At 49.3% G+C, this 26,538-nt stretch overlaps 1 protein-coding gene across 3 annotated transcripts; it reads right to left on the bottom strand.

The window, feature by feature from the left end:
- Positions 1 to 5,773: 5,773 nt before the first annotated feature.
- DEF6 (DEF6 guanine nucleotide exchange factor) lies at positions 5,774 to 25,950 on the bottom strand. Of its 3 annotated transcripts, XM_055330616.1 has the most exons (12): positions 25,870 to 25,950; positions 25,345 to 25,508; positions 15,594 to 15,734; positions 14,816 to 15,001; positions 12,944 to 13,180; positions 12,703 to 12,849; positions 10,011 to 10,119; positions 9,576 to 9,874; positions 8,348 to 8,514; positions 8,038 to 8,236; positions 6,575 to 6,665; positions 5,774 to 6,371 (listed from the first exon to the last, which is right to left on the bottom strand). In XM_055330616.1, exons 2-12 carry the CDS (start codon positions 25,438 to 25,440, stop codon positions 6,148 to 6,150), a joined length of 1,896 nt encoding a protein of 631 aa, XP_055186591.1. In that variant the 5' UTR covers positions 25,441 to 25,508; positions 25,870 to 25,950; the 3' UTR covers positions 5,774 to 6,147. The 3 variants fall into 3 exon arrangements, with proteins under 3 accessions (XP_055186591.1, XP_055186593.1, XP_055186592.1); XM_055330618.1 differs by lacking the exon at positions 25,345 to 25,508 and having other exon boundaries at positions 25,870 to 25,949; XM_055330617.1 differs by lacking the exon at positions 25,870 to 25,950 and having other exon boundaries at positions 25,345 to 25,833.
- Between the last annotated feature and the right edge of the window lie 588 nt (positions 25,951 to 26,538).

The raw sequence follows: 26,538 nt of genomic DNA, 5'->3' as shown, positions 1-26,538 counted from the left end.
TAGAAGCTTCTAGCCCCCTTTTCAGCCAGGGCATAGCCATACAACTAAGGTTTTACCAGAAGTTGGAAAGATGAAAAGCTGGGAACTGCACATAATCCATTTGGGTAAGTGGCAGAGCAGCAGCTCCACCTAGCTTCTAGCTGTAAGAAGCAGCAGTTGTAAGAGCAGTGTCTAGCACCAGTGATATTAGCCATGAAATCAGCAGCATCTATCCCCAGGCAAAGCAGCTGGGGTGTCTTCATAAGAACTGTAGTGTGCCATCATTTGAGGTATTTTTCCTGACTATACAGCCTCCAATGTGGCTTTCTTTCATCCTCCCAGTTATTTAAGGAACTCTTCTATACTCTATTAATAAATTCCCTTTTTACTTAAATCGGTCCATTTCTGTTTCTTGAATCTTCATTTTAACCAGATTTGTCCACAGGCACAGTTCAGAGGGGGGAAAGTTGGTCCCTGCCAAGCCTCTGTAACCTTTTCCAGACCAGCCAGGGATCTTAGATACCAAAACCTGTTCTGATGCCCAATTACAGTATAACTATGATATATAACTGAACAATATAACTGAACAATAACTTATGGTGTGGAATAAAGCTAGATCTGCTTTGAATTAGATTCCAACCTCCACCACAGCTATTTCAGACCCCAGCCAGCAGTTGGGAGACTCCTTAGCCTACTCAAATCAGCCTCCTTCCTCCCCTTCTCACCTACAGCAGGGGCCAGAGAGGCAACTCTCAGCTGGCACCTCTTCTACCTAGATAGACACTGCACTCAAGGAGGCATCTTGCAGATCCTGCCAACAATTCACAAGAAGCCTGTTGCACTCCAGCCCAGCCAATCATCCTACCTCCCTACTCCCCCTCACATATAAGCCATACTGGGATGACTTGAGCCCACAATGGCACTGCTCTCCACCTGGTCTCCAGAGTTGATGAGGATCTCCGAGGGCATTGGAGATTGGATGCACTCTCCCTTGTCCAGATGTTGGAAAGGACAGAGGAGTTGCTTTCTAATCCTGGAATTATAAGACTGGAAAATATTTTCTCCAGCTGTTTAGTTCTGTCCCTCAAGACTGAGAGCCTTTCGTGCCAGTTCCAATGTGGATGGTATTCAGGCATCTGGGGCGATCTGCCTTTCAGTATCTCATCCCTCAACCATCAACGCCTCCCTGTGGCTGGTCATGGAATATTCAAAAGCCCGGAATGGACCCCATTTACAGGTGAGGAAAACCAAAGCTTAGGGGTTGGCTTAACACCTCAAGCTAAACTCTACCTAGTTTCCAAGGATGTCTATAATCAGGCCTCATTCTACCTTCCTAGTCATGGGTCCTTCATGGTAGTAGTCTTCAAATTTTTTTGCCTCTCTATTCCTAAAAGAAAATACAATCTATTCCTAAAAGAAAATATAACTATGTAGCTTATAAATGTACAAGGGTACATTTTTAAAGTGACATCTAATATTTTTCTCCATTAGTTTAAAACTTAAAATGTAGAGAATGGATGTCATTTCTACTGCTTTATAAATATTTACATTTTCTTTTTTTTTAAGATTTTATTTATTTATTCAGGGGATCCCTGGGTGGCGCAGCAGTTTGGCGCCTGCCTTTGGCCCAGGGCGCGATCCTGGAGACCCGGGATCGAATCCCACGTCGGGCTCCCGGTGCATGGAGCCTGCTTCTCCCTCTGCCTGTGTCTCTGCCTCTCTCTCTCTCACTGTGTGCCTATCATAAATAAATAAAAAAAAAAGATTTTATTTATTTATTCAGAGAGACACAGAAAGAGAATGAGAGGCAGAGACACAGGCAGAGGGAGAAGCAAGCTCCATGCAGAGAGTCTGACATGGGACTCGATCCAGGGTCTCCAGGATCATGCCCTGGGCTGCAGGCAGCGCTAAACCGCTGTGCCACCGGGGCTGCCCAGTATTTACATTTTCACTAAAACTGCCCTACCACCCTTTTAAATGTATTAAATAAGACCCACATCCCATAGTGATGTGATGCTTACCATCATCCATCTTAAAAATACATGCAGAAGCTCTTCTTTATTAATAAAAAATGTTACATTGTCCCTTTTTTCTACTTGTACTTGCATTTCCATTCCACTTTTCCTTCAAAAATATGATCAAGGTAACATATTTTTTGTTTAAGTTTTTTATTGATTACTTGGGCAGCCCCAGTGGTGGTGGCGCAGTGGTTTAGCGCCGCCTGCAGCCCCGGGTGTGATCCTGGGGACCTGGGATCGAGTCCCGCATCAGGCTTCCTGCGTGGGGCCTGCTTCTCCCTCTGCCTGTGTCTCTGCCTCTCTCTTGCTCTCTCTGAATAAATAAATAAATAAATCTTTAAAAAAAAAGTCTTTTATTGATTACCATATCCTACATCTCTGCAACCAAAATATGTATATATGTTGAAATTTTTTAAAAATTAGATTTTATGTATTTATTTGAGAGAGCAAGAGTAGGGAAGAGGGGTAGAGGAAGAGTTAGAAGCAGGCTCCTCACTGAGCAGGAAGCCCAACACGGGGCTCGATCCCAGGGTCCTGGGATCCTGACCTGAGTCAAAACCAAGAATCACTTAACTGACTAAGCCACTCAGATGCCCCTGGTATATTTCCTTTTTTAAAAAAGCTTTTATTTATTTGTTTATTCATGAGAGACACAGAGAGAGGCAGAGACACAGGCCCAAAAGGAGGCTTCCCGCAGGGAGCCCGATTTGGGACTTGATCCCAGAACTCTGGGATCATGACCTGAGCAGAAGGCAGATGCTCAACCACTGAGCCACCCAGGTGCCTCTGGAAATGTATTTCTTTTTTTTTATAAAGGTTTTATTTATTTATTCAAGAGATACACACACACACACACACAGAGAGAGAGAGAGAGAGAGAGAGAGAGAGAGAGAGAGAGGCAGAGACACAGGCAGAGGGAGAGAAGCAGGCTCCATGCAGGGAGCCTGACATGGGATTTGATCCCAGGTCTCCAGGATTACACCCTGGGCCGAAGGTGGTGCCAAACTGCCAGGCCACTAGGGCTGCCCTGGAAATGTATTTCTTTTTTTTTTTTTTTAATTTTTTTATTTACTTATGATAGTCACACAGACAGAGAGAGAGAGAGAGAGAGAGGCAGAGAAAGCAGGCTCCATGCACCGGGAGCCCGACGTGGGATTCGATCCCGGGTCCCCAGGATCGCGCCCTGGGCCAAAGGCAGGCGCCAAACCACTGTGCCACCCAGGGATCCCTGGAAATGTATTTCTTAATGAATGGATGGGCCAACGTTTTTTTCCCCAGGTAGTTTATATGTTTATAATTGGATATAACTTATTGCTGTAATGAGACTGCATTCAGCATCAATTCCAGGCCCATGTTTTCATTTATGTTTCATTTTCATTTCACACCACCAAGTAGAAGGTAATTGAGAATTTTGTTTTTTGTTTTGTTTTTGGAATTGAGAATTTTGATATAGCAGGGGCATCTAAATCTCAGTTGTTTATCAAAAAAAATCACAAAGATCTGTTATGAAAAGATATTGTTAATGATTTTTTTAGCTGACAATGCAATAAAGTCCTTCTAGGTTTTGAAAACAAAGATTTGGAAACCTCCTGACTTGAAAACAAAAAGATTTTGTTGTCCGGCTTTTGAGCCATTCATTTTCTTGGCACCCACAGCCACCACCAGCATTGCAAACTATTGCTTTGTTTACTGTTCCAGGGCATTTCCCCCTATGGACAGTCTGCCGTTGAAAGATAGTGGGTGAGGGAGTGGTGAACCTTGTTACCAAAAGTAGAGAAGCCAACACTGTGAAAGAGGACAGCAGTTTGGGCCGCCTGGGTGGTACAGTCAGTTAAGCACCTAACTCTTGGTTTCGGCTCAGGTGGTGATCTGGGGGTTGTGGGATCGAGTCATGTGTCCAGTTCCCCCCTCAGTGCCAAGTCTGCTTGAGATTCTCTCACCTTCTCCCTCCGCCCCTCTCACTCACTCTCTCAAATAAATCTTAAAAGAAGGAGGAGAAGAAGGAGGAGGAGGAGGAAGAGAAGGACAGTTTTGGTCAAGAGCACACTTGGAAGTTGAAGATCTACAAGCTGATTTTCTTAAAACTCCTTGTACCCCAGAGGTACCCCACCTCCAATGAGAGGACCATTGACCTCCTACCAGAGGAGAGATTCACATCCACAATCCAGATTTCTTGTGCTCGAGGATGTGTTATGCTTCTGTCTACCTAATGTTGTTCCCATATTCTCCTACTCTCCTTTCTTATTAAAAGTTTTAAGGGCCATTGTGAATCCCAGCTCCTACCTAATGCTTCCTTCCCTTTTTTTTGAATTCCCCCCACCCTTAGAGTTTGAACCTCACTTCCCATCCCTGAAATATACGAGTTATACTGGTAGTTTTGCTTCATGATACTTTCAATAGGCTGTAATGAAGTTCCTTGGAATAGGTTTGGTGTACTTGCAAAAGAAATGAACTTTGATTATCAGCTAGCACATAAGCTGCAGGAGTGCAAGGACTGTTTTCTTCTGTGCCATATAACCGGCACCTAGCACAATACCTGGCATATAAGGGCTTAATAAATAATTCATTGAATAAATGAATAGACTTGAGTTTTGATTTTAGCCCCTTCATCACTTTTAAGCTACATGACACCCATTCATTTTAGAATTTAACCATTCAACAAACAATTGTTGCATGCCTGCTAAGAACCAAGCACTGCGCTAGCTACTGGGGACATGAGTTGAAGAAGTTATGTCCGTGCCCTCAAGGAACTCACGCATGTAGTTATGGAGGCTGTTACATGAAGTAGGGTGGGAAGGACAGTGAGTGTATAGACCCAGAGGAAAGAAAAGGAGGGATCTATTAGCAAATCTATAAAGCAGAGGCATAGGAGGTTCTCCTGGGCTAGGTTGTCACAGACCCCAGGTGCCACATCTGGGACGGTGAACTTGACTGATTAGATATGGGACAAGATGGAGAAGGAGTCAAAGGTGAGCACACAGGAGGAGGTTATGAAGGCCTTAGCCGTGGTGGTAGCCGTAGCCATAAAGAAGGAGGGATAACTATGAGACTGTGGAGGATCTAACAGATTTCATGGTTGTGCATGAGAGGGTTGTGCATGAAGGGGTTGAGAAGGAAGGAGCATCCTAGATTCTCAGATCTCTGTCTTAGGTGACAAGGTCAGTGAGTTGAATAGTATGGGGAAATAGAGAGTTTGGAAGGTTTTGGGCAAGCTAACCTCCCCGAGCCTCGGTTTTTTTCACATGTAACATGAGAATAATAATATCCCCCTCTTGGGTTGCCACGAGAACTAAATAACCAGGGAAACTGTATAGAATAGATGCTCACTAAACACTTTTGGGTGATATAATAATAGTGCTGGCTCCTATGCCACACACTTAATCCTCACAACAACCCTATAAGGTAGGTACTATTATCATCCCTATTTTACCCATATGGGAGCTGAAGCACAATCAGGTGGCAAACTTGACCCAAGTCACCCAGTTAGTATGTGGCCCAGTGTACTTTCCCAGCCCCTGCCCTCCACCTGACTCCTTCTGGGACCTATAACTGGACTTGAGGCAGGAAAGATAGATGGCAGACTCGATCAAGGATCCATTCCAGGGATGCCAGGATGGCTCAGAGGTTGAGTGTCTGCCTTTGACTCAGGGTGTGATCCCGGGATCTTGGGATTGAGCTCTGCGTCAGGCTCCCTGCTTGGTGGAAAGCTGGCTTCTCCCTCTCCCTCTGCTTGTGTGCTCTCTCTCTCATTCATTATCTCAAATAAACAAATAAAATTTTTTTAAAAAGCATTCTTTCCAAGAGCAGTTTTTATTTGGAAATGTGCCTCCACAACTTGGTGGTAGTGTGAGGGCACATGCTATTGGCTTGCTTGTTTACTCTTTTCCAGCCCAGGGTGTAGGGTCCTTGGGGTTAAGGCACAGGATCAAGTTCTCAAGGATCTACACCCTAGACTGCCTCAGTGGTCAGGGGCCTGGAGCTGGTGCCAAAAATGAATGAGGCTCCGTTCTGGACTGTCATGGTTGGGGGACCTGGGCTCCTGGCACCAGGACCTCAGCTCCCTCTTCTGTAGGGGCTGGCATCACCCACAGGCCAGCTGTGGCCAGGATCTGGTGGGTAAAAGGTTGAGGGGGAAAGAAGATGGCAGAGGCTAATTTTCTGGTGCTGGGTCCAGTTTATCTTCCTGAGGGGCGGAAGCCGAGATAGGAGCCTCATCCCCACCATTGAGGGACTTCTGCTGCTCACTGCTGCTGGGTGAGGGCGTCCTGGTGCCCTGGGACCCCCAGCGGGTCAGGCGCTTTAGGGAGGAGTCACGGCGGGCAAGCAGATGTGGCTGGAAGCCTGTGAAGGAGCTGCTGATGGTGGGACGCTTATCTGGCAGAGAAAAGGCAAACACGAGTAAGGAGAAAGGTGCATGCACAGGGAAGAAGTGGAAGGGGCCTCCTGCACCTCATGGGGGAGAGGAGAATCTTGTGGCTTTCAATCCCACGTGGATTCTGTAGATCTGGAGGTATTCCTTTCTCCCTCCCTTCTCCCGCCCCACTCCAGAGAAAGCTCCAGGGTTGACCCCTTCTCACCTCCAGGCTCAATTGGGTGCATGAGCCGGTTCATCTGAACATTCCAGTGTTTCACGTTGGTGCTGGCCTGGCGCAACTTCTGCTGGGCAGCCTGTGGGGGGCAGGGCCAGCAGAGAGGGGTCAGAAACACCATCCTAGACAGGGTGTCTTGACCTTTTCAGGTTTGCAGTCCCCTTAGAATCTGACAAAGGCTATTGATCATCTCCCCAGAAAACTCATGTATGTTTATATATATATATATATATATATATATATATATATATATATATATTTCCAATTTCCTACACACACACGCAGCTTCCAATTTCAGTGGTCTTGTGGATCCCCAAAGGGTCAAAGATAATCATAATTAGAGTTTCCATTCATTAAGCAGCTAAGATGTGCTAAGTACATTTATTATTTATTTATTTATTTATTTATTTATTTATTTTTAAGATTTTATTTATTTATTCATGAGAGACACTGAGAGAGGCAGAGACATAGGCAGAGGGAGAAGCAGGCTCCCCACGGGGAGTCCAGTGCGGGACTTGATCCCAGGACCCTGGGATCACAACCTGAGCCAAAGGCAGATACCCAACCATCAAGCCACCCAGATGCCCCAGTACATTTATTATTTCAGTTAACCTCCAGGGCAGAAGTTAACAACAAACAAGTGCAAAAGAAGTCAAGCAACTTGCCCGGGAACCTATGTTGTGCTATAAACCCCCACACCATACCACCTCTCTGGGACCAAATGCAAAACCCCAGCCATTAGCAGTGGTTGTCATGTAAGGGAACCACAGTGGGACTTTCCCTTTCTATGTCACATGTTTGTGTCCCAATTTTTTACGTGACCGTGTCAGCCAACAGCGCAAAATAAAATAATCAATATTAACAGAACATTAAAGACTAGGGGCACCTGGGTGGTTGAGTTGGTTGAGCATCTGCCTTTGGCTCGCGTCATGATCCTGGGGTCCTGGGATCCAGCCCCACATTGAGCTCCCTGCTCAGCGGGGAGTCTGCTTCTCCCTCTCCCTCTGCTGCTCCCCCTGCTTATGCTCTCTTTCAAATAAATAAAATCTTTTTTTAAAAAAGAACATCAAAAATTAAACAACAACAAAAACCCCTCTTCTATGGAGATTACAGCCAAAGGGCCCGGAAAGCAAGCTAGGGATCTGAAAGAGCATTGAGGAAAAAATTTTTGTCCAGATTCATAATAATGATAAATATAGCTGCTAATGTTTCTTCCGCACCTGCTCCGTACCAAGTATCCCTATTAGCTCCTTCAGTCTTCAAACAATGCTATTACAGGCCTCTTTCTCAGAGGGGCTTGAAACTCAGAGAAGTCAGGCAATTTGCCTGAGGTCACACAGCCAGGAAGGGACAGAGTCACGGTTTGAGGGAAGGTTCCAGATCCTGCACGAAGGTGCTCACCGCCGGGCTTCCTTGCTACGCCCCCACCCCCACTGCCCCTGGGGCCTCACCTCCACATCTTCGTCGGCCCTCTGCCGGTTCTGCCGTACTTCCTCCAGCTGCTGCTGTGCCTGCTGCAGGGAGCGGCTCTGCAGCGCCATCTCTTGCTGCAGCTCTTGCTTCTCCTGCTGCGCCCGCTCGATGTAGCGCTCCTGCTCCTCCTTCAGCTGCAGCAGCTGCTTCAGCTTCTCCTCCTCTTCCTCTAGCAGCCTGCCGGGTGCACACTGGGTTGTCTCCAGAGCCAAGATCCCTCGCAGGTGCCCAGCAAGTGGGATGCTGGGGAGCCAGGGAGGGGACCCGAGAGGGGGCCCTCAGTCCTACCTGGTCTGGGCTAGGCGCACGGCCTCCTCATCCCGCCGAGCTTTCACTTCCAGGTGCAGGGCCTCCTCGAGCCTCTGCTGCATCTCCTCCAGCTCTTGGATCCGCTGCCGCTGCCGGGCAGCTTCCTCCTCCTTGAGTTCCATCTCGGCCTGCATGGAGGCCCGAGCCTGTGCGGGGATGCGGAGACGCAGAGCCACGTCACTGGGGTCACTGGGGGCCCGGCGTGGGGGAGGGGAGTCCGCAGGTGTGCTGCCCTTTCACCACGGCTCTGGCTCCGCTAGGCTGGCCCACATGGCGATTTCCCAGTGAGGGTCTAAGGAATTCCTTCATGTCGGGGTTTCCTGATCCGATCCCTTTCTGGGAGCCTGACTAGGTCAGATAATGGTCAGTGAACAGATGCTACCTGGGGGGCAAGGGGCTCAAGACACGCCCTGCCTCGCACAAGCCTTAATAATTATTATTATGGGTTAGAATATTAGGTATTATGACTATAATTAGGGCGGGTGCTAGGCAGAGTGACTATAATTATAATAATTGTTGTAACAACTATAGGTGTTTCCTCATTTGATCCTTACCATACCTCTATGAGCACAGTTATCATCAACATGTCACTGATAAGTAATGGAGGCACAGAGAGGCTAAGTAACTTGCCTGAGATCAGAAGGCTCCTAAGAGGCAGAGCTGGGATCAAATCCAGATGTCTCTAACTCCAGTACTAGATCTCTTAAATTCTAAATCTGATTGCCTCTAATACCTAGTCGGCCTCCACATTCGTCCCTCCTTACTCCCAACCTGAATTCCTCAAACTAATTTCACTATGAAACTTAGATCAAGTCTAGTCCAATCTAGTCTAGCATGGGTCCAAGCTCATTGCCAGCTGGGGGGGGGGTCTTTAGCAGCCCCACCCCCAGTCAAGGTCTCTGAACCAGGCCCCACTCAATACCTATAGCACTCAGCGCCGTCCCCCATCTTTCAACTCAAGCCATCCCTCGGCCGGGTTCCTGCACTCCCACCCCCTCCTTAGTCCCGCCCTGGCACAGGCCTCCGCCCACACGCACGTTTCAAGCGCGCGGGTCCCAAGTCCCACACTCCAAGCCCCGCCCCACGCTCCTCCTTCCCGAGCCCAGGGCTCCGCCTCCGGTCCAGGCCCCGCCCCCGGCTCTCGGCTCCGCGGCCGGGTCTCTCCGCTTCCTTCCGAGCTCAGTCCCGGGCAGGTACCCCGCCCCACCTGCTCCGCCTCGCGCAATTGGCCCTCGAGCGCCTGCTGCAGCTCCCGGTGCTGGCTGCGGCGTCGCTCCTCCTCCTCCTGGAGCAGCCGCTCGGCCTGCCGCTGCGCCTCCTGGAGCAGCTCTAGCTCCTGCAGCTTCCGCTCCTTCTCCTCCTGCAGCTGCTGCAGCCGCAGCAGCTCTTCCTCCTTGGCCGCCCGCCGTCGCTCCCGCTGCTCCCGCTGCTCCCGGCGCTTCTGCTTCAGGTCCTTGTGCAACGACGTCTTGCCCTCGGCCTGCAGCCGGATCGCGGTCTGGATGGCTGCGGAGGGGGATCAGGAGGGGGTCAGCAGCGGGCCAGCAGAGAGCAGCGCGGTCCTCGAGTCCCCCCTCCAGCCTCCCGCTGGGCAGTGTTATCACCCCCTTTCACAGCCCCAGACCACCCAGCGAGCACTCACCAGCCGTCCATTCTTGGCGCTGGCGCGTGTCTGAGGCGCTCATCTCGTATGTGCGGGAGGCAGTCTTCACGCAGAACATGCAGCGCTTCCCCTCTCGGTCGGGCAGCACCTGGGAGAGGGCAGGTGGCCCCAGACAGGCCGCCTTCACTGGGGTCGTGGCCACACCCGCCGCAGGGTGCTCCAGCTCCATCCCCCGCCCCTCCGTCTTGGGGACCGTCCTCCCGGTCATCGTTCCCACTCCGCCAGGAGCCTGCATGGCTGGGCACGGACGTTAGTTGTGGGCATACTAACAACTCTTGGAGCCTCTGCTCTTTGGAGGGAGGGCCAGGGTGTTTCCATCTTGGTGCCTCTCCAGGGGAATTAACACCTAGTCCATTACTGAGTGTTTATGTAGATCATTCTTGAGCACTTCCAGTGACAGAGTCCTCATTATCCAAATCATTCTTTTCACATAGCCCTGCCTGTTGAGAAAGTTCTCCATTCACCCATTCCAGTTATTTTGGAGTGTCTACTGAGTGCGGCTCATTGTTCTAGGAGGTGTGCCTGACAGACCAAATCTCTGCCTTTCCTAAACTTATATTGTAGTAGAAAATAACAGGTACCATGTATTGAGCTTCTTAAAAAAAAAAAAAAAAGATTTTATTTTAAAGCAGTCTCTGCATCCAATATGGAATTTGAACTCACACTCCCCACCCACATCAAGAGTCGCATGCTCCACCAACTGAGCCAGTTAGGTGTCTCATGTATTGAGCTTCTTATGCTCTAGAGGCTAAACTACTGTTTTATATGCATCATTTTCTGTGCAATTCCCCAACAATCTTGCTAGATAGGTTATTAGCTTCACTTTACAGAAAAAAGAAATTGAGGCTTTACTAAGTCTAGGAACATGCCCAATTCACACTAGGAATGCCTATTAGTGGTGGAGCTAGGCTTTCTGCCTAAGTAAGATCTATGCTCTGTCCTCAGTGACATCTATTTCCTTATGTGACAAAAATGGAGAGAGCCTAGGATGGGTATAATAATAATTTTTTAAATAATAATAATGTTTTAAAATGTAAAAAAACACATGTCCACAAGGATATGGAGAAAGTGGAACTCACACACCGCTGGTGAGAATGTAAAATGGTACGGCTGCTATGGAAAACAATTTGGCTATTCATTAAAGAGTTAAACATAGAATTACCATATGATCTAGCAATTCTACTCCTCAGTAGGTACCCAGAGAAATGAAAACATAGGCCTACCCAGAAACTTCTGCATAGATATCCAAACCAGCATTATTCACAATAGCAAAATTGTGGGAACAACCCATTGTCCACCAATGAATGAGTGGATAAACAAAATGTGGTCTCTACACATGGAATATGATTCAGTCACAAAAAGGAATGAAGTCCTGACCCACGCCACAACATGGATGAACCTTGGAACATTATGCTGAGGAAAAGAAGCCAGTCACAAAGGGACAAAATACTACATGATTCCATTACATTCTAGGTACCCAGAATAGGCAAATTTGTGGAGACATTAAGTAGAATACAGGTTACCAGGGGGTGAGGGGAAAGGAGGGAATGAATTATTTCTTAATAGGTAGAATTTCTGTTTGGGATGATGAAAAAGTTTTGGAAATAGATAGTGGTGAGGGTTACACAACATTGTGAACGAACTTAATGCTATGATTTGTACACTTCAAATGGTTAAAATGGCAAATCTCATGTTACGTGTGTGTGTGTGTGTATTTTAGTACAATTTAAAGTAATTGTTTTAAGTCTCTAAAATAACAACAGAGAGCCAGGGGAGGGGAAGGACGGGAGGAGAGGGATGTGAAGAAAGACTAGGAAGGTATAGAATTGCCAAAGAGAATGGAATTTGGGTGAAGGAGAATAACTTTTCAAGAGGATTTTTATAAGTTTGACTGTGTGGGTGCCTGGTTGGTCCAGTTAGTTTTCTCAGTCCTGATTTTGGCTCAGGTCATGATCTTGGGGTGGTGGGATGGAGCCTGGAGGCAGTGGGCCCCCTGCTCAAGGATTCTCTCTCTCCCTCTGCCCCTCCACCATTCGTGCACTGTCTCAAATACATAAATATGTCTTTTTTAAAAAAAGGATTATCTTTCTTTTTTTTTTAAAGAGCTTTTTTTTTTTTAAAAAATTTCTACCTATTTATGATAGTCACAGAGAGAGAGAGAGGCAGAGATACAAGCAGAGGGAGAAGCAGGCTCCATGCACCAGCAGCCTGACGTGGGACTCGATCCCAGGTCTCCAGGATCGTGCCCTGGGCCAAAGGCAGGCGCCAAACCACTGCACCACCCAGGGATCCCAGGATTCTCTTTCCTTCTGCCCCCCACACCCCCCTCCCCCACGTGCTCTCTTTCTCTCTAAATAAACCCCAAAGCTTTGCTGTGTAGTGTAAGGCATAAGACATCTCCTCTGAAATCCTTAGCAAAATCCACATTACTCACCAATGACTTTAGTATTTGATTTGCAGTTTTTTTTTTTTGTTTTTTTTTTTTTTAAGTGCTGGCATGGATGAGAATGTCCTCGAGGCATCCAGGGTTACAGTCATAGAAGCAGACATTTGCCACTGGGGCTTTTTCCATTCACCCTCCTCCCATCCCTCTTGCCTTTACACCCCTACCCCCCACCCCAGAGCCTCTGGGCCTGGAGTTGTGCTCCACCCCTTCGCCTGTCCCCCTCACCTCCACACAGCATTGTGCATCCAGTGGGATAGTGCCCCTTTTCTCCTTGCACTCTTCGCTCCCAAAATAGCAGAGGGAGCTGGGCTGCAGCTGGAACCAGCGTTCCGTCCAATTCCTCCTCAGGTGCCCTCGCTTCCATAGGTAGCCCTGCCAGCCAGAGCAAAGTCAGGTTTCACTCCCCCCACCCTGCCCCCATTCACCCTGCCTCAGGGTCCTCCCGGAGTTCCCAGCTTGGCCTGACCTGCTTCAGGACATCTTGGATGAGCTCCTGGTAGACTTCGTGGATGGCCATGCTGAGCGTGTCCCGCCCCACACCTCGAAGACAGCGCCCTGAGTTGAAGAGCTCCAGAAACTGCCAGACGCTGAGCCCTCCGGTGGTCTGGGCTGCCTGGGCTTCCTGGGCCAGCAGCTCCTCCAGCTCGCCCAAGCCCACCTCCAAGCTCATGCTGCTAAGCACCTTCTTCAGCAGATATTCCACCTGGAGGAGGGGGAAGGCCTGGTGACTGCAGCAGGCACCGTTGCCTCTGACAATCCAGGGTTAGGGGTGGTGGCGCTCTGGCTCCCAGGGCCTGTGCGGAGATGTCCAGGGACAGGGGGTAGGGGAGCAAGAGGACTAAATGTCGGGTGGAAACCAGGGTAGATTTGGGGAGGGGGGGTTGTGGAGCCCCAGCCCCAATTCAGGCATTCCTCTCCCCTCCCCAGCTTCCAGGCCCACGTCCTTCTCCTTGAGCTTTAAGTTAAGCATGGGGTGAAGGTTGAGGGCTGGAGGCCAGGCAGAGGCAACCACTCCTAAAAGATGTCAGAGGAGGTGTGAGGACCTTCTCATCCAATACCCTTACTTTGCCAATGACAAAACTGAGGCCCAGAGGGGGAAGTGACTTGTCCTAAATCATACAGCAAGTTCTGGCAGCCAGAACTCGATTTCTATCTCCTGAATCCCATCGGAGTCCTTATTCCAAGCCCAAGCCCCAAACCTGAGGATCCTTCCTTTATGGGAGGGCAAAGGGACTGGGGGTGGGGGTAAGCAGGGCAGGGACAGGAAACCTGCTACAGAGGAACAGGAAGTGGTGGTTGGGGTACATCCTGCTGCAGTTTGTTCATACATGCTGATCACAGCAGCAAGCCGCCTTCTGGCCTCTGAGGGCCCCCCTTACCCTGACAGGCAGGGGTCTGACAAGGGTGCCTAGCCAGGTGCCTGTGTAGATGGACACATGTCCCTTTCCTGCCGCAGCAGCTTCTTGGGAAACTCTCTTTAGGACTTTCATTCTGAAGGTTACCGGGTCTCAGCTGGGAGTGGGGTGGCGTGTACCATTTCAGGGATTAGGTATTTCCCTCTCCCTTCCCAGAAATAGAAGGAGACAAATCTGAGTGCACTTAGATATACCAGGACTTCTTATAACACAAACAAGCCATCCCCTCCGTACCCTAAGACCTAGATTCACCCTGGCATCTGCACAGCCACCAAAAGGGCTAAAAGGTCAGGAGAAGGCTGACAGAAGTGGTATGGAGTGGGGGCACCTGCCCTGGCTTCTTCACCCATGAGTTGAGGAGGTAGAGGCACTAATTCCAGGCTTCCACACTCAGGATGCCCTCTCTGGAGCCTGGAGCTGGGTCTCCCCTGGCCCTGCCCTTGGGGAGAGGAGAGGGATGGGAAGAGAGGGGAAGGAAAATCTAGAACCAGGGCCAGATTTGGTTGCCCCCTGGAGTAATGGGCCAGACATCCCAGGCAAGTCTCCCTTCTCCTCATATAGTAACCTTCTCAGATTGCCACAATGCCTAAAATCCTGCCATTCAATCTTAAATGTTTTCATTTGTAAATGCCCAGTAAGGTATCAGGCATTTCCACCTCTGTAAATAAAACTCTGAGGTCATTTTCGTTTTTTGAGGGCTAACAGAGGCCTGAAGGAAGCATAGTTTTGGTCCTCGGGACACAGTGACTCTGACATGGGCAATTCTTGGCATCTGGAGGCAGCTGGGTGCAGAGAGGCACCGGCATGGGGAGACCAAGAAGAAAGGGGATGTGGGAAAGGTACACGGGTGATTTCACCTCCTTCACAGTTTAGCTGAAGCCTGGCCCCAGTGATTCTGTCCCCAGTGCTGCCATCACCCTCACCTCATCAGGAACCATGATCAGAGGGTACTTGTCCTCAGACAGGAAGTTGAAGAGGCACCAGAGGCGGAAGGCGTCCTCATTGGAGAGCATGCTGTTCCCATTGCTGTCCACCCGGTAGTTCTTCTTGGCCGTCAGGGTCCAACACAGCTCATCAAAGTGCTCCTTAACGAAGGCCCCTTCCTCCACCTGCCACCAGGCCTGCAAGTCAGCCAAAACGGCCACCCATCCCTGCTCTGCCACCAAACTAGGCTCTTGCTGCTTTCTTGGGGTCACCTATTTCCCTGCACCCCACCTGTTCTAACTTGAGGAAACCCTGAGCTGCTTATCAGATAACTAGATGATTCCAACCACCCCCCCACCATACCCACTCAAGACCCCTACCAATACAGAAACTGGTCCCTCATCCCAGGGGAGAAAGAACGGGAGCCCAATGGGGGATGGATGACATGGAAGAGGCTGAGAAGAGAGTGGACAGCTGGGAGGAGCACGGACACAGCACCAGGGGAAGCTGGGAGCCCTATGTAAAGGTCCCAGCTGGAGATGGGAGGTGAGCCTGGCAGGAATGAGTTGGAAGAGTGGAGGTAGGAGAGAGGTGAGGGGGGTGGAAGGGGGAGTGAAGAGGGGCAAGGCGGGGCAAGAGGCTGGAACCTGAAGGATGGAAGTGGGAGGGAGGGAGGGGATGGAAGGTGGGGACAGAAGGGGGGGTTATAGGTGGGAGGAGTTGGGCTGGCAATGTACTGGGGAGTGGGGAGAGGTGCCCCCTCCTGCCAGGCCCCACCTTGTCCAGGATGTATTTGTTGAGGTAGGGCATGTATCCCTGGCTGGACACGGGGCCATCGTCGTCATCTCGGAAGTGCTCCTCCAGGGCCACAGGGTCGTGTGGAATGTGCAGGACCGTGTACAGGTTGTGGGACAGCACCTGAGACAGAGTGGCACTTTGCCTTCCTGTGCCCCAGCCAAAACTGGGCCAGAGGACCGCTGCCACCACTTGGCTCAGCCCCAATCCTATCCTGGCTAAGGCCTTGGCACACAATGCTCACCTCTATCATAACCCAAACTTATGCAATTATATACAAGGGAATATGACTCAACCAAAAAAAAGAAGGAAATCTTGCATTTGCGACAACATGGGTGGACCTTGAGGGCATTAGGCAAAATGAAGTAAATCAGAAAAAAAATATATACCATATGATCTCACATATTTATGTGTGGAATCTAAAAAACAAGTTAACCTCCCCTCCCCCCAAGCTCATAGATACAGAAAACAGACTGGCGTTTGCCAGGGGCAGGGAGTAGTGGGGACAGTGGAATAGGTGAAGGAGGTCAAAAGGTACAACTTCCAGTGATAAAGTAAGTCATGAGGATGTCACGTCCAAATGGAGATTATAGTTAATAATACTGTCTGGCAAAGCTGAAAGTTGCTAAGAGCAGATCTTAAAAATTCTCATCACAAGAAAGAAGCTTTGTAACTGTGCATGGTGATGGATGTTAAGTAGACATTGTGATGATCATTTCCCAATATATACAAATATCGCATCATTATGCTGTACACCTGAAACTAATATAACGTTATATGACGATTATACCTCAATAAAAAACTGAATAACCTAAAATGTACTCCCTTACTATGCACCAAGCATGGAGCCAAGCACGTTACATATAGTTCACCTAACCCCCGGAACAATTGTTAGTATCCCCATTTTACAGGTGAGGTAAGAAAGCTAGGATTCAAACCCAAGCAGCCATATTCTAAGCCACTGTATTAGGTAGGGATGTCCTCTTTCTGCAGACAAGGACACTGAGGCTCAGGACATTCAGTAACTTGCCCAAGGATCCAAGGTGAGCAGGAGTCTGGGATTTAAATCCAGTCCCACAGATTCCAAAGCCCAGGTGCTTCCTAGGACGTTGGGCTGACAACAGGGAGGTGGCTGTCACCCTGCGGCAGCCAAGTTTCTTATCATTTCCATCGAAGCCTCAGTGTTTAGACTGCAGTGTGCCAGCTCCAAGGAAAGCACTCAGGTGTATCTGCTCTAGAAAAGGCAAGTTCAGTTCTAGTCACTGCCCTTCAGAGATGGAAAGCTGGAGACGGCTCAAAGAAGGGTCATAAAAAATGGTCTGTGACACATGGAGGAAAAGACCTAGAAGGGGTGGTGGCCGTGATGGTGCGGAGGGGAAACCTGAGTTGGCTATCAAACCCACGACATAAGAACAAAGGGGTTGAAATTTGAACAAAATCAGGAAAAAAAATCAAATTGCCTTGGGGTTAATTCTGCCGTAGCACTTAAAACAGAGTGAAGGATGAAAATACAGCTGAGTGGCTCAATCGGTTGGATGGCCACCTCTTGATTTTGCCTCAGGTCCTTCATCGGGTTCTGCAGTGAGTGGGCAGTCTGCTTAGGATTCTCTCCTTCCTCCTCTGTCCCCCACCCTCCTGCTCATACACTCTATCTAAAAAATAAAAATAAAAAAAATTTTGGAAAAATGGTAAAATAGTCATTATTGCACACCTACTATGTGGCAGCCACCGTATGAGGTTCTATACCCCATGTCTAACCTCCACTCCAACTGTGATACACACACACATTATCCCTGTTTTTCAGATGAAGATGCTGAGGGTTGGGGAAGTTAAAAGAGTAAATAGCTGAGCTGAGTTTGGAACCGGGTGTGCCTGGCTCTGAAGGTGACCTCACTATTACAGTGTTGACCCCAAGTCCAGGTAGATTGTGAACTCTGGAGAAAACGTCTCTATTCATCTCTATGTCCCACACCCCCTACATCCTCTTCTGCGCAGGAAGGGCAGTCGATGAATGCTGCTTCCACCACCAGTAGTTATGCTTAGAATCAGTTCCTGATGCAGGGGCTGGCCATATCCCAGAGGTGGCGCGTGCACCAAGTCTTCACTTCTTTATTCTCTTGTGAGATGAGGTGGACCAAAGAATTGAGACTTTCCTCCAGTATTCTCCCGGGCCTCAGGCTTGACTGGGCAAAGTGGGAAGTTGGAAGGCCTAGCAAGAGGGTGCTTCTCTTTTCCCTCTTTCCTCTCCAGGCAGCCATCCCTGTCCTGCACACCCACCACCCTCTTTCCCATGTTATTCATCTCCCATGCATGTTTGGTTTTGCTTCTCCTGTTCTAGAGTACATCTTAAGTTTCTTCCTGAGGAACTCTGTTGTCTCCACCCATATTTGGTAATGGAGACTTGCTTTTCCTTTGAGAAGCACCTCTCCCTTATTCTCAATATCTGTGGTATCGACTATTTGCAACCCTAGCCCACCTGCCTGCAGGGGTGGGCACATCAGAGTCATGGTGATTGATGATTGGCTCAAGGAAGGGCATATGATCAATCTTGGACCAATGAGAATCAGCCCTACGATTTTTGCTTCCTCTAGTGGAAAGAGGTATACTCTTCCCCTGGAATTGCTAAGCTGGTGCTCGCTTGGCAGCCCTAAAACTGGAACAGCTAAGCTATTAGAAGGGAGTTGAACACCTTCACCTGTCCCGTGGAGAGGCTGTGAAGATGGAGTGAGAGGACATGTGAAGAGAGCCAGTTGGATCTGTATGGAGCAAATGTTAGATCCCTTCCTGTACAGAAAGTGCAATTTTTTACTTAGCGAATTGACATAGATCCCAAGACTGATAACACCAGGTATTGAAGAGGTTGTGAAGTGAGGACACAAATGCCCTACTGTTGAGGTGTGAATTGGTAATCTTTCTGGAGGGCAAGAATGTATCAAACTTAAAATTGGGCAGGATCCCAGCATTTTGATTGTTTTTATTTATTTTTTAAAGATTTATTCATTTACTTCAGAGAGAGAGAGAGAGAGAGAGAGAAAGAGTGTGTGTGTGTGTGTGTGTGTGTGTGTGTGTGTGTATGAGCTGGGGGAGGGGCAGAAGGAGAGGGAGAAGGGAAATGAACTCCCTGCTGCCCCAGGAGGGCTTGAACCTTCCAACCCAGAGATCATGACCTGAGCCAAACCAAGAGTTGGTCGCCCAACCAACTGCACCAGGCACGCGCTGATCATCTAACCTTTAGATGCTCAAGGGAACAGAGCAACATGTACGAGAATGTTCACTGAAGCATTCTTTACAATATGAGGAAAAGGGACAGCTTGGGTATCCTTCAATAGGGGACAGGTACACCGTGTCATGGACCTACGTGTTGGCAGGAAAGATTTTACATCTGCCACTGGTGTGCTTACAGGCAAGTGATTTAACTTCTCCAAGACCTTGGTCTCCTCTGTGAGAATGATAAGGAGGTCTACTCCAAAGGGTTTTTTTTGAATAAAGAGCTTAGCATAGCACCTGGTACATAGTTCATTGTTTAATAAAAGTTGTGTGCTATTTTTATTATTATGTTTTTATGAACAGACATGGAAAGATATGCATCCTATACCGGCTGGTGAAAAAAGCAAGCTATAGAATGAAATGTTTGTAAAATAAATGTGTGCAAAGATTAGGTTGAACCATGGCAAATTTTAATAGCTGTTTTAATAGGGCTGAAACAATACAATGTCAGCAATTTCACATGGTTCAACCTAGTATGTTTATTTGTACATAGGAAAAATCTAGAAGACTCAGCAAACTGTTAATAGCTATCACTCCACCATCCTTCCCCAGGGAGGGGAGGAACTTTCATCATCTTTAGTATTACATTTGTCTTTGAATTTTTTAACCAGTAACATGTTTTACTTATAGAATAAATTTCATCTTCCTTAAAATTATATTCTTCTACACTCTGTTTTTTTTTAACTAGGAGCATATATTGTTTTTATGACAAAAATTTAAAACTATAGAGATAAAAAGCAGAGTGCCATTAACCACTGTTATTTATGTACTCTGTTATTAAGTTGCTCTATAATAGCATTCTTTTGCTCTTCCCTTTTTGTGTGAGCATTTCTGGGTGTTCTACATTCTTTGAGCAAGGACTCTAAGCTCAGGCCTGATTCCAGACTCAGTACGATGTCCTGAACACGTTCAATGTTTTTGACTGACTCCTCAAGTCTAACTTAAATGCTCCAATGGTTTCCCATCGTTCTCTGAGTAAAATCCCAAGTCCCCCTAGAGAGGCCTTGGGCGCCATAGGACCCAACCTGCTGCACCTTCTCTGGCTTCATCCCTCTGGCTCACTTCTCTGCGGCTACTCTGGCCCTCTTGACATTCTTCAGACAGGCCAGGCATATACTTGCCTCAGGGCCTTTGCACTTGCTATTCCTTTATCCTAGAACATTCTTCTCCCAGGTCTAGGCATGGCACATACCCTCTTCTCCTTCCACTCTTTACTTAGATGTCACCTTCTCAAGGAGGGCTTCTCTGGACCATTCTATTTAAATCTATAACCCCATTCCCTCAATCCCCCCACACACAACTCTCTATCCCTATTTCTGCTTTATTTACTTCTATGTCATGAATCATCTTCCATTACATGATACATTTTTACTTATTTTGTTTTTCATCTGTATTCTCTGACTAGAATGTCAGCAACACAAAGGGGCGGGGGGTGATCTTTGTCCATTTTATTAACTGCTGTATTCACTGCTGTATCACCAGGTCTGGCACCTAACAGACATGCAATAAATATCTGTTGAATGAACCTAAACACTTTGCGGGAAGAAGTAGGAGAAATACAAAAGCCAGACAGAGGTGGACTGAATCTCTCTGAGCAAATGAACCTCACTGGGCCTCAGTTTTCATAGCTCTAAAAATGGGGTTCGAAGAGATGACATACAAAATCCCTCCCACCCCGGGAATAGAACGGACTACGCAGCTGCATTGTCATTTGAGCTGTTCCTTGCCTCGGTTCCTCCATCTGCACTGTCCTCTAAGACCTGCTGTCCTCACTTGTACCTTTGGCTGGTGGAATCTGAGGGGCCCAGGACAGAGGTTCCAATCCCTGTGAGCCGTCAGGTGTCAGGACAAGAAGGAACTGAAGGCTCCAGATGCTCGGGGCTCAGGGCCTCTCCCCAGAGAGCTCAGCAGACCTCAGACTGCCAGGCTTCCTGTGCCTGTGTGCGGGTTGGGGCTAGAGGTGGGGAGAGGGTGTGACCTAAGGAGGGTCAAGCTGGAAAGGAAATGGCAGGGGTGGAGACCAGAGTGCGCAGGAGCTCACAGGCTGATTTCTATCAATCCTCAGACCCAGAGGCAGGGACTCTCATAATCCTCCTTTGACAGATGAGAAAATCAAGGTGCAGAGAGGTGAAGTGTCTTGCTGGAAGTCTGCCTCTAAAGCCCTACTCTTTTTAAAAAAATTTTTTTTTATTTTTTTATGATACTCACAGAGAGAGAGGGGCAGAGACATAGGCAGAGGGAGAAGCAGGCTCCATGCACCGGGAGCCCGACGTGGGATTCGATCCCAGGTCTCCAGGATCGCGCCCTGGGCCAAAGGCAGGCGCTAAACCGCTGCGCCACCCAGGGATCCCTAAAGCCCTACTCTTGATCTCTCTGCCATGTTAGCTCTGGCTGAGCCTCAGAATCACCTGGGGAGCTGGTGAAACTGAAGTGAGCAGAGGCCCGCCCTGTCTCACTGACTCAGAGTTTCCAGGGGTGGGATCCAGGTGTCTGCAGCTTTCACAAGCCGCCATTCGGGCTCCCTCAGAGAGGACTCTCACAGTCTCACCGCCCAACCAAGCAGCCCCTGACCTCTGAGGTGGCAGCCATTGGCCTTTGAGAGGCTTCATTTATGCACTATGTCCTCTGAAGGCATGTGGGGAAGTGGTTCTCCTCTAGGGGCTTGTGAGTTCCCTTAAAACTCAAGTGTGGTCATGGGGGCCAGTACCCATGGTCCTGTGGTTTCTAGCCATCACTGGATAAATACAAGGGATTTGGGAATCCATCAACAGCACCAAGTAATGGCTGCAGAGAAAATGAATAATCTCTTTTTTAGATGGCATATAGTTTTTTTGGTTTTTGTTTTTGTTTTAATATATCTAGGTGCCAGGTGATTCTTTTAAAATAAACAGATCCAGGGCACCTGGAAGGCTCAGTCTGGTAAGCTTCTGCTTTTGGCTTGGGCCATGATTTCAAGGTCCTGGGACTGAGCCCCACATCCCTGCATCGGGCTCCCTGCTCAGCGGGGAGCCTGGTTCTTCCTCTCCCTCTGTAGATCCTCCTGTTTGTGCTCTCTCTGTCAGATAAATAAATACAATCTTAAAAATATATATACAGATCCTTGTAAGAGTTACTGAATGTATTTTTCTCAACCAGCAGGTACTAAAGCATAACTACTATCTCCAGGGAGGAGCACTGGGAGTTTTAGAAGGTGGGGATTTCTGGATGAGCTCTGTGTGCCTGTTGACAGCAAGAAAGGGCTAGAAGGGGTTGAGGGTGAGCACTAAAGAAAAGACAGGCTCAGGAAAGGGAAAGGGGAGGCTGTATCAAGGGTCAGTTTCATCTGCTAGATGTACTTCAGTAAAATTTTTTTTTTGGTAGCCAAGCTGGATAGCCTGGCGATCCCCAGTTCAACCCTCTGTCTTTACAGACAAGAAACCTCAAGTTCAGAGTCGCAAGGCCACATGCCCAAGCTCATCCAGCTGAGGAGCAGGCCTATGTGGCTCTGAGTCAAGTACTCTGCACATCACTAAATCAGCCTGCCACTCCCTGCCATCCTAGTCTGAGACCAGCAGCAGGTAGGGGTCAGAACAAAGCTGAAGATCCCAGCCTGCAGATTCCTGGACTGGAGTTGCTCTTAACTTTCCTTTCACCAAAGGGAAGCTTGTTATTACCCTCCACAGGTAAAGCCTGAAGCTCAGGAGTCTAGAAGACCTGAAAAAGCCCAGGAGAGAGGGTGCCAGTTTGCCTTCCTGCCCACCCCAGCTCCTGCCAGTCAAGGGGAAGGGGCAGGCCTCCTGTCTCCTAAGAGCCTCCTGAGCCAGAGACATGCTGCTCCATCCACATCCCCAATCCCAGACCCCTCACCCCAATTCTCAGCTGATCCCCCACCGCTAGGCCTAGAACCAAGGCTTCTCCTCTAGGGAAAAGGACGTGGCCATTAAGAAACCCATCATTCCTAAGGCTCTCCTCCTTGCAGCCTTCTGGTGGAACTGCTACTCACTCCCAAAGTTCTTTAGAGAAGTTCTTTAGTTCTGGGGATCCTGGGAAAACTCAGAGTCCTCAACACCTGGGGAATTTTGTGCTCAATCTAAATCCATCCTGGGCTGAAGTGCCATTCCTATTGGTCTAATTGTACTTTTCTCAACTCACCTGGACAAAGGCCATTGTACTTTCTACAAAAATTCAACAGAGGAAAAGCCATCTGCTCTCTCCCTCAAGACTTCTCTTTTCCAGAGAAAACAATCCTGACTCCTTGGGCCACTTCTCAGAGGCCTCACTGTCCTTCCTCCTCCCTCCTTCCTCATCATGGCTTTGCCCACCACAGCCAGAGGCAGCCTTTCTACCAACACATCAGGGAAGTGGTGACTGTCACAGACAGACATAGCTCGCTGGACTGGTACAGGTCTCCTGCCTGGTCCCAGTCAAGGACCTAAGACCAGGGACAGTGTTAGTGAAGACAGACTAACCCCAAGGTCTTCCCCCTTTTCCCCCAAGCCTTTGCAGGGGTGGGGTTGGCCCCTGCTGGTATCTCTCTCATCTACTTCTTCCTCTGACTTCTGACCACTTCTCTATTGCTCCTTTGCCTTTCCGGCATCCCTGCCCCCAACACTATCACTACTTCCTCCTATTCCAGTATCCCCCAGTATGGTCTTAGGGAAGAATCACCTTCCCTAGCCTTCTCTTGTATGACATGGGCCCAACCATCTCTGCTTCACCCACTACCTGGCCCAAGACTCCCATCGCTAGCCCAGATTCCCAGAGTGGACACGTTTTCTGTTGAGTGGGGGAGAAATCTACCTTTGCTCCTGTGTGACTAAAGGCTGCTGACATTGGGCCCAATTTGAGCTGAGACGTGGTACAGACAGTGGACAGTTCAAGTACGTAAGCTCCTAATAGAACCTTCCCTGCAAATACTCAACCTATGGGGATGGGGAGTGGACGTCAATCCAGTTGGAGGTCAAGAAAAGAGGATCCAGGCAGGAAGCCTTACTGGCTGCTGGCACCAGGAAAAGGGGAACTACTCTCCATACGTGAGGGGTATAAAGAGCCTGGAGAGGTTACAGGAGCTATAGGGAATGGGGACAGACAACAATATTTTGGAGACAACAAACTATGGAGATTGGGATTATTCCTACAAGATATTATTAAAGGCAGTGGAAGATGATGGTAGGGCACGGGTTTCTGCAGGGATGGATTTTGGATGATCTGCTGTTCTATCCTGAAGCCCCCACTAGATGACATGATCTACAATAAAAGGATTTAAGTAGAATGTTAAGGAATCCTCCCCAATGATCAAAGGTAGGAGTGGACTGTCTTTCCTGGGGGAGTCAAGAATCATTTTTGTTTGGATGCTCCTAAGTCTGGTTATGGAACAGATTATAGGATGGGGCCAGTTTGGGATATTCAAGCTTACTGTGTCCAAGTTCAGCAAAGTAGGGGTTGGAGTGGGGGTAGGGCATTACATCTCTCCTGCCTCATTCATCTCTCCCACGTTTGCAGGCACCTCCTACCTTGGTCATTAAAAATGGAGGTTTCCTGAAGGCTGCACTCGTCCTTAGGGGGTGTCCAGTGGAGACACCAGAAATCTAGGGCTTAGCTTTGCACCAGGCGCAGAGCCACTCAGTAAACACGTGAACTGAATGAATGATCCCCTAAGGCAGGTCGCAGATTGCTGAGGCTTACCCTGCTCCTGTCCCCCAGTGTTCCCTGGTTCCAAGAGCCAGGGATGGAGGAAAGAAGGAGAGAAACTTGCTGTGCTGATCTCCCAGGAATTGTCTAGGACCTAGTACTAAACTTCTGGGCAATCACTGATGGGGCTCTTCCTGGGCTCAGATCCTACCTCCTCTCCACCTAAGGTCCCACGGCCAAAGGGAACAACAGTTTCCCAACCTGGTGTGGGAGAGGAGGGAAGGGTGAGCTGAGTAGCAACAGAACAGGGTCTCTCCATTGCCCCTTCCCAGCATGGCTGCATCTGGGAGATGGGGTTCGGAGTAGCTGATTTCTGCCAAAGGTGACCCAGTCAGCCTGGTCTGGAACTGGGAGAGGCTCTTGAAGCCTCTCTCAGCTCGGGGAGGCAGTGACTGACAAGAACTGTCTCTCTTCAAAGCCAGGAGGAAGCAGCAGGAAGGAGTAGGGTGCGTGCCCAAGCCTCACTCTGCGGAGAAGTGTGCTCATCACACCCAGTAGAGGATGTAGCCTGGCCTGTTGGCCTTCAAAACCGAATAATGCCACCTCCACCCTCCAGAGAGATGGGGGGCAGGTCTCTGGGCAAAGGCTCCGCACGTGCCTCCCTGGGGTCCCAGAACATGGGCAGCAGCATCCAGCAGGCTGCACTGTCCCGACCACCCGGTCCCGTCTCCCCTCCCCAGGCCTGGGCCTTGGGATGGCTGAGTGCCATCAGCACAGCGTTCTTGCCTGGCTCCTGGGCGGCAGGGGCTGGAGGGGCATGTGTGCCGGCCTCTCCTGGGCCCCGGGGGCCCCTCACCTTGAGCTGGGACTTGGAGACCTTGCCGCTCTTCTCCACGTCCAGGGCAGTGAACGCGTACCAGATGGACTTCAGGAGCTCCTTGCGCAGGGCCATGGCTGAGGTACCCGCCCGGCCCGGGGGCGGCTCTGACACCGAGATCCGGTTTCAGGAAATGCAAACGGCTGCAGAGACCGCAGAGGGGCCATGGAGCGGAGCAAGAGCTCCACCTGCCTGCTTGCGTGTGCTTCCCAGCTGCCAGGAAGCGGCCTGTTGCTCCTGCTCTTGCAGTGCTCGTGGGTGGCCCCTCTCTCTGTATGGGACCTGGGAACCAAACCCTGGAGAGCCAGGGCCCTGGTTCTGTTCAGTGTGAGGCCCTTTAGAAGCCTCCTCAGCCCCAGAATTTTCTGGGGGCTTCCTGGATTCCCAGAAGCAGCTTGCTGGAGAAGGGGGGTGGGGAAGCAAGCCCACCCTGCCTTTTGAACTTGGGTGAGTTACTAACCTCCTTAAGCAGTGCCCTCATGGTAAAGCAGGAAAAATACCCACCTCTCACAGCTGTGAGGTCTGGGGATGGATGTGAAGCAGTGCAGGCACTGGACAAAGCATTTCTTTTAGGGCCATCTAACATCACTGTGGTGGTGGGGCTCCTCCCAAGTGGAAGAAAACAAAGGCAATGACACAAAGTTGGCAGAGGACCTGGGCCAGGGCAGCTCTCCAGGTCAGGCGGACTTGGCACGTGCTTGGTTGCCTCCCTATCCTCTGGGCTTTGGCTCTGAAAGGGCTCAGCTCACAGTGCTGCCCACTCTGGGGTCACTGGCCCTGAAAATTAGAGCCTGTTTCTGAAGCATGGGTGTGTGTGTGTGTATGTATGTATGTGAGAACCTTGTGGTGGGGCCTAGTTCCAGGGCCACTGACAGCAGGAGGCTTGGCACTCAGGGCCCTCCATGTCAGGGCTTCCTTTTCTGTAGCTCCATTGCCACGGAGATCACTCCAGCCCGGAACAGTGGGCAGGGATGAAGCTTAGGTACCTGAGACACCCCTCCCCCTGGGGGCATGCCCCGGCCCCCCTCTGCTTCCAAAGAGCTGCTGGCCCAAGTAAATGGAAGCTTGCTAGGCATCTCAGGAAAGGGTACCTGGGCTGGGGGAAGCTCCATTTCCAGGTGGCAGGAAGGGACTAGGATACATCCATCACTGTGAAGAGAGGAAAAGAGGCCC

This window comes from Nyctereutes procyonoides, unplaced genomic scaffold (assembly GCF_905146905.1).
Source record: "Nyctereutes procyonoides isolate TBG_1078 unplaced genomic scaffold, NYPRO_anot_genome, whole genome shotgun sequence".
Lineage (NCBI taxonomy): Eukaryota > Metazoa > Chordata > Mammalia > Carnivora > Canidae > Nyctereutes > Nyctereutes procyonoides.
Note: the sequence above shows the minus strand (reverse complement) of the source record. Positions and strands in the feature narration are given on the sequence as shown.